Source organism: Meleagris gallopavo, chromosome 8 (genome assembly GCF_000146605.3).
Source record: "Meleagris gallopavo isolate NT-WF06-2002-E0010 breed Aviagen turkey brand Nicholas breeding stock chromosome 8, Turkey_5.1, whole genome shotgun sequence".
In the NCBI taxonomy this organism is placed as follows: Eukaryota; Metazoa; Chordata; class Aves; order Galliformes; family Phasianidae; genus Meleagris; species Meleagris gallopavo.
The window spans coordinates 18,535,979-18,543,785 of record NC_015018.2 but is presented as its reverse complement, the minus strand read 5'-3'; the positions used below and the strand labels follow the sequence as shown (position 1 = coordinate 18,543,785).

The window sequence follows — 7,807 nt, the reverse complement described above, 5'->3', positions numbered from 1 at the left end:
AAAAAAAAAAAAGTCGACACTGACTTCTGCATTATTATCAGCCTAAGCAGGTCTCAAGGATTTCCTGTCCTTCACCATCCCGCACTCCAGCACTCATGTCCAGTGTCCGAGCAAATTATTCCTTCCCATGTGCAGCCATGAGAGTTGCCTGATGCTTATGAGAGAGTCTTGCTGATGGCATCTGCAGGCACAGGTTGAGTTGTAGGTCCCTTTGCTAATAGATCCAGGAGCAGAGAAAAGTCTTGGGCTATCTGCCCTATACTTCTCTGGTAGAACCTCGGAGAGGTTACAAATCCTGCCTGAGGGATTGAGCAGGAAAGAAATGCTCAATCAAAGTATTATAGGTCTTCAAAGAGCAAAGGATACAGTAGTATTAAGGCAAAAGTGAAGACTTCAGGGATTGGAGAGGGCCAGTGGGGCAGCATTGTAACTTTATTATTGCCTTTGCCTTCTGGGGGCCATATTTAACAGTCTGCTGAGCCAACCATTTCTGAACCTTGGAACTTGAGGTTCTACAGCATTCTAATGCTCTTCTAACTCCAGAAGTCTCCGTAGGGTCCTCCCTGCTCCCACAGTGACATGACTCCCCTGCTGGGCCCAGAGCATGTCTCAAAGGAGAACATTTAGCAAGAGCTATCTCCAGGAGAGTGCTTGATAACTCCAAGCTTCCATGAGCTCTTCCAGGCACAACAAGGACAGTTGGAAGACAACTGTTCCCAGCAGAGGCTGCTTGGTGGATGATGGTAGCCCTCTTCCTGCCTCTTAGGAAGCAAATGCCATGGCTGTGATGTTAGGCAGAAGCTGCTGCTGCGGCATGTCATTCTGTAACAGATGATGAATGAAGACATAGAGAGAGATTCCCCAGGAGGAGAAACCTTACTGTCTTTCCATTGGGCTGGTCAATCCACGGCCTGTCCCCTGGGCATGATGCTGTAGGGCTGCAGACCACCACACACTAGCTACAGGCCTGATCTGTACATGCAGTCTCTGCATAACAGGTGAACCAGCCAGAGTAGGGAGGGCCAGGAGGGCCACTCCTCCACATTGGGGCATGGGTGACGCACACTCCATCTCTCATCCTACTTGCTAGCTGTGGGGTTGGCCTGTGGGATTTCCTGCTGACCTGCCAGGATCATAGAAAGCACAGAGGAGGCTGTGATACTCTAGTCATTGTAGCAGTGCTGCCCATGGTACAAGGTCCATCAGCTGCCTGAATCTCAGGGAGGAACACCAGTACAAGTGTGCCTGCCTTCTCCTTGTTGGTGCTGAGTCCTCAAAACAGTCCTGTGGGACTGAGGGGAGTGAGGACAACAGGAGTATCAGGAGGGGTGAGGATGGGTGCTGTATCTGATGTGGTTTCTTCAGTCTCACTTTCCACATCATCCAGGCTTTCGCTGACAGAAGGGATGATTTGCACCACCTTCTCCTGGAAATGCACTTGCTTACGTGGGGCTGGTGGGAGCTCTGTTTGGAGTGTAGCTGCATGGGTCAGACTTCTGTCCTTGCTGCCCTTCAGGATGCTCTTCATGTGGCCCAGCAGTGAGCAGTGCTGCTCCCTCTGGGACTCGTAGAAGGTGTAGGTCTGCTCAGTGTCACCAGCAATGGTTGGGGCTGCCATGGTGGCTGAAGGGTCCACATACTGGCCTGCTTCAGGATGAGCCTCTTTGTGCCCTGGAGTCTTTCTCCTCTTGCTCAGCAGGAAGTAGGCCAAGGCAGTCAGCACTAGCATGGACCCTGGAGAGAAGGATATGTTGGTTGAGGGTTGGCCTAATGTGAAATGCTAGCCAGTAAGTGTTTGGTCCAGTTAACTCAGCACTGCACACATCCTCACCATCTGTGGGTATACCAGTCCATTGTCCCCAACAGACCATATTCGTCTTTCATTTTCACCACTCCCCACCCCAGCACAGACTCCTCACCAGGTATGGTGACATGCCAGACGATGATGGGATGCAAGAAGCAAGCCAATGAGAGTAGAGTGTACCCCAGGAATTTCTGGAAACTCCCTGGGCGTCTGGCTTGCTTCCAGCAGGAATGTGCCAAAGAGTCAGGCTCATATCTGGAGAGAGAAACAGAAGTCCTTGTACACCAAGTACATGGTAAGGGGATTTGGACCTAACCACAACCTATTTAAAGGTTCAGATTCTCAGTCTAGTTTGCCAAGAAAAACTGGTGTTTTGGTTAAGGAAGTTATCTGAAGTCTGAGTCCTGAGTGTGGTGGGCAGAGGTAACAAGTCAGCATTATATGTGACCTCTTCTTGGCATGCTTATACCTACTAGTTGGATTAAGGTGTTGCCTCCTAGCAATTGGAGATTTTGAGCTTATGCTGAAAGTCAGCAGAAGTGTGTAAGGATTTTCTACATTTTAACTCAAACTTCTCCTGGACCCTTGTATGACTTTGTACCATGTGCTAAGGAGATGCTGCAGACTAGGGTTTGTCATACTGACACTTAGAAGATTATGGCACAAACTTGGGTTTGATTAGGTGTGGACATGACTCCACTTATCTCCCTGCTGCACTACTGCCATGGCAGTAGGGGCAGGACCTTTGGTGTGGCAGTTGCAGCTTTGACAGGTTTGACAGGCCTGGAAGCAACAGGTTGCCCTGGACAAGTCCCACAAGGGTTGAGAAAGACTGGACAGGATCTACTCACGTGAAGCACATCTCCAGGAACAAACTGAGAAAGAAGAAGCCTTCACAGACAGTAACTGCAAACCCTGAAAAACTGAAAGGCAGAGTTGTCAGGGAAGCAGGGCTGGACTGAAGCATGCTCTGCAGGTGGAAGAAGGGGCATAGAGGGCTGGGATTTACTGTCCCTTTCACAACAAAGACTGTTTGCTAGGGTCTGAATACTCTCTACCTGGCTGGTTTATGGAGGAGGGCCCAAGACCTTTCACCCATGGAGGGCTAACTTGCAGCCAGTGTCACTTCTGGCCTGCCTGAATCTACATTAGCATGAGGAGAAAGTCATCCTCCCTAACAGGATCAACTTACTCGTTGGAAGCCTAATGAGGGAGTTCTTAATTCCCCAAAGCCTTCAATGCTGTCCCTGCTGCTGTTGCAGGCTAGTTTGGTGCTATACTTGGTGGAGGAATCAACTGTGCCACCTCTACTAGCTCTGAGTGCAAGGGTAAAAATACTCACAGCAGGTAGAAAGCCAGGTTTTTGAACTGCCCTCGCTGTAGAGTTTCTACACCGACGCCGATCAGCACTAGAAAGGGAAGGCAGCAAAGATGTTGACTGCTGGCTCAGTTTGTGATTCCCTGGTGTCCCGTCAGCTCCCAGCATCCATGCCCTGGTGTCTGTGGCTGTTGGTGCAGCTGCTTCTGCTCTGCATCTTTGGTGACTCAAGCTGATACAGGAACCCTGGAATCAGAGCTGAGTGCTGGCCTTGATGTACAGCTCAGGAACCAAGCACAGCAGTATACCAACAGGCAGCCTCGCTGCTGCACGGCCTGGGAAGATGTGCTCTGAGAATATCAGCTTTGGACAGAGATAAGCAGTGGTGTCTGTCCCATGTCTTTCCCACCCTCTACTGCTGTGGAGACTTCAGTCCCACTTTCCTATCTGCTCCTGCCCCTCATCCCACACATCTACAAGCCTCTGCTGAGACCTCTCTGCTCTGATCCTCTCCATACCCACCAGCTCTGCTGCACCCCACATGTGGCTGTAGGGCAGAGGCAGGATAGGGGAACTGTGCCAGTTGCATTCAGGTAGGGCTGTAGCCATGGCATTAAAATTCTTTGCTAGCCAAACAGAAAAACCTATAAGAGGAGCAGGCAGATTAAAAACAAGGAATGAACATCCCCCCAGAACACAAGCCAGCGCAGCACACTGGGGAGTCAGTTTAAGGGGGATTAAGAGTATTAGCAAGTCTAAAGTTCTTCCAGGACTGGTCATTGGGAGCCAATAGTTTTATGGCATGCAAACTTTCCTTCAACATCCCTCAAGGGTATTTCCAAAATAGCACAGAAACAAAGTGCTTTGCACCAGCTGCAGAGAGCTTGTTCAGTGGACACTGGCCAAGACCTGAGGTGCCAGTTGGCTGTGGTTACTCTAACACCACACTGGAGTTAGAAAGTTTTTTTCCAGATTTTGGATTACATTACATGAGCTGTGGCTGCGCCCCACCCAGAAGTAGGGTACCAGGCTCACAAGCAGTGAGCCAAGCTCTAGCCCACCATGCCCATAAGGTGGGCCAGTACTGTGGGTCTGTGCCTGAGCATGCTGTGCTGATCCAGCCAAGCCAAGCCCCATCTGGATGCTGTGGTCTTGTTTGTTCTTGCAGTTTCACCTGCAGCTGCTGATCTCCTGTACTGGCCCCTCCTGGTTCCCTGCAGAATTTCTTTTCTTCTCCACGCCCAAGAAAAGGCAGGAGATATCACTGTCATCAAAGGGCTGTGAAGGGACCAAGCTGTGCAGTCCTACACACAAGGAATTGTCCTTCGTTATCCTGTGATAAAGCATCCTTCTTAACACTTTTCTATACAAATGCAGAATTCATTCATTCAGTCATTCCCCACAGACAAATGCAGAATTCAACAGCTCTAGTCTCTGCTTTGCCTGGGGAATTTTTCTGATTTTGCACAGCTTCTGCTTTATCTGCAAAGCTGTTTGGGTAAAGTATCTGCAAAAGGCAAAGGGTTGTTTCTGAAGTGTTTGTTTGGGCTTGTTGCTGCCTTGATTTGGATCTTCTCCAAATCATGTGGTTAAGGGCACATGATTAGGAATTAAATGGTTGAAAGCATGAGAATTAAGAAAAAAGTAAAGACTCTCTAGATGCAGAAATCACGAGGCCTAAAATCTCTGAGTTACGGAGATACTCCCAACAAAGAGGTCATCTATGGGATGGTTTGATTGCTCCTCACTGACGAGCCGTGGACAACAGGATATTTCCTGCACAAGAAGCCCCATTGCACACCAAAGTCCTGGGGGAAGAAGGGGTTACATTTTGTGGGCAGTCTTTTGTGTTTGCAAGCCTATGGAGTTGGCCAGACCTCCTCAGGATCAATTAGTGAGGCTGATGCACTCTCCTCTCCCTTTCATTATTCTTATTCAACCAAAGCCTGAGGGATTCCTTTCTGCGTGGTTTCCATTTCATGTGAAAACCTCATACACCTCATCAGGCACTAAGCGCTGCATCAAGCTGTTTTCTTACCCCATTGAGACACACAAAAGAATAAAGCATGGGCACCTCCCATTCCTTCACTGTCCTTTTGGGAAAACCAGTTGATAGTGGGAAGGCATCAGAGCGGAGATATGGAAAAGTACAGAGACTGGCGGTGCAGCTGTCTGTACTCTGCAGTTGCTCAGCTGAGGGGACTGCACTGCTGGTTTCAAAAAGAACTACGGGAAGGGGTATGGATGATGCAGAGTATGGAAAATAGCAAACAGTCAAGAGAAATTATAGTCCATTAAGACTCTTCCAAACTGTAAGCTACGTTCAGTTTTACTGTTCTAGCTTTAGTTTTCCTGCAACAAGACTGTGTTTTCACCCAAGAATATCTCTGTGTGAGTTTGGAGCTTTAAGAGTGAATATGATCAGCGTGGGCTCATGTGGGCCTGAGGAGGATGGGAACAGACAGATTTGCATTTACTAGTTAAAGCAGTGTGCCAGCTCCTGTCTGTTGCAACCTCAATATGATGTGCTGGGAGTTTGTACAAACTCAATGACTTGAACCTCTGCACTTTATCAGTCTATAAAGTACACTGTGGAGCACAGCCTCCATTGTCCCAGCAGGGCTCGGGGTGTCCCTGGGGACCTGTGTGCTCTCCAGCTGACCTTTGTGCTTTCTGCTTCGTCCCTGACTTAAGCAAAGTGTCTGCAGTTGATAAAGGAAACGCCAGGGTGGGAGGGCCTGCTGTGACCTACCAAGTGATGTCTGAAATCCAAAATTCCTGGAGTCTGACACAGGCACCTGAGACACTCTCATCAGGAACCTCTGTTCACACCTCCAGCCATGAGGCAAGTTAAGCCTTTTGATCTCTGCTTTGCTGATGGAGAAACTGAGGCAGAATTCTGCCTGCCCTGCCCCGTGAGAGAGAGTCAGCAGCAGTACTAGAGTGAATCTCTGAGCTCACTGTCCCTGCCCTGGCTATTTATCCCACCCAGAGACGTGCTGTGGGGCTGGGATGTTGTCCACCACAGCCCAACTCTGAGTGAATGAGATGTTGCACCACCATGGCAGCCCAAAAGTTTTGTGCTGTCCTGAGTATTTTGCTTTTCAGTCTCATTCACATTATACTTGTTCCCCTTTGTTTTTACAAGAAAATAACTTGGCTTTCTTTTCCACCTGCACTTTGTCTTGTCTTCTGCAAACAGCCCATGCACCCGGCACTTTCCTTTGAAGTGTCTCAAAGCAAAAGGGAGCAAATTCCCTCAACCCCCTTCCAGCACAGAACAGCTACACCTGGCCAAAGGCTGAGAAACAGCTCAAGAGCCTCCACCCCTATTCTTTTAGTAGCAAAGAAAGGGAGCTTGCTCCTACCTGCTGCGGTGGTGATGCCCAGCAATCGGCAGGTATATTCCAAGGCACTCCAGAATGCTTCCTGCCGCATGGTGAAGATGATGGAGGTGATGCCAGCTAAGCAGAGGCTCCGTCTTCAGACCTCCAGCTGCAGGCTAGCCTCTTGTGTGCAGGTCCTGGTGACCTTCCCAAAGGACTGGCCACCTCCACAGGGGCAGAACTGCAGGGAACCGGTCAGCACTGCCTCAGCGTTACAGATGCTTGGCCTTTTCCCCCTCACCCGCCCTCCCTATGGTGATTAATGATTGGTAAGGGGGGGTGCGGCTTTGGGAGCATTTGCAGCCTTGCAACTGGGGTGCATGCGTGGCTTTCCTGCTCCAAGGCAGCAGCTCTGTAAGCCCAAGCTGATTAAATGCATGTGAAGTCATTAGTGCTGTGCGGCTCCCTGCAGGTTAACCATTTGTGAGGAGGATGATACTTGCTTTTGACAAGGGAGCAGCATCTCCTGGTAGATGGTGGGGCTCCTGGGCTCCCCAGCCTTTCAGTGGCACCACAGCCACTTGCACTGGGGTCCCACTGGCATGTGGAGTGGTGTCAGAGGAGGAGGGCTATGTGTATACACTCTGGCCTATTTCTGTTGGCTTTGGCAGACAGCATCAGGATCCTTGGCCTGTTTCTCTGGGACACAATGCTTCTGAGGAGGGGCAGCTCTCACTACAGTGAAAGCTGAGATAGGGCAGTGTGCACCTACTCGTGATCCCATGTCCCACTGAACACAGCTCATCTCACGGGGGTCACCAATCCCCACCTACTCCCTGGATGGACACAGTCTCTGCTCCCAGAGCACAACAGGAGACCTGTGCACACACTGGTGCCCACGGGGCTGTTATTCACAAGGCAGTGATCTCATCTGCTGGGCAAAACGCCATGGCTCCTGTCCTCACCATGCCTCCCGCCAGTGTGGGCTCAGTACAGACCCCGCACAAAGGGGTTTCGCTCTCTATCACCTGCCCCACAGCATATTTTTGGAAGAAACAGGGATTTAGGATCTCCACAGCTGGTGGCTCAGCTGTGAGCCTGCACTTCTTTCTCAAGAGGGATGGACAAACCAGTACACACCAGCAGATCAAGGGGAGCAGACTCCACTGGTGTCCTGCTCCCTGCCCACTGTCACTGACATGCTGCAGGAATGGCCTCTGCGCTCCTCTGGCCAATGGCTCCAGAAATTACTGCACTGGTTGAAGAACCTTAAGTCTGTAAATTGTCTGGATGCATTTTATTTTGCTTTTTTTTTTCTTTTCCCTTTTTTTAACCTTGATGTGTTGAATTCCAGGTGTT

General features: G+C 49.9%; 1 protein-coding gene across 1 annotated transcript; it reads right to left on the bottom strand.

Moving 5' to 3' along the window:
- Positions 1–20: 20 nt before the first annotated feature.
- TMEM72 (transmembrane protein 72) lies at positions 21–6,857 on the bottom strand. Its single transcript, XM_003208024.4, has 5 exons — positions 6,491–6,857; positions 3,147–3,213; positions 2,656–2,727; positions 1,920–2,059; positions 21–1,734 (listed from the first exon to the last, which is right to left on the bottom strand). The coding sequence occupies exons 1-5, from the start codon at positions 6,558–6,560 to the stop codon at positions 1,274–1,276; spliced, it is 810 nt and encodes a 269-aa protein (XP_003208072.1). The 5' UTR covers positions 6,561–6,857; the 3' UTR covers positions 21–1,273.
- Positions 6,858–7,807: the final 950 nt, after the last annotated feature.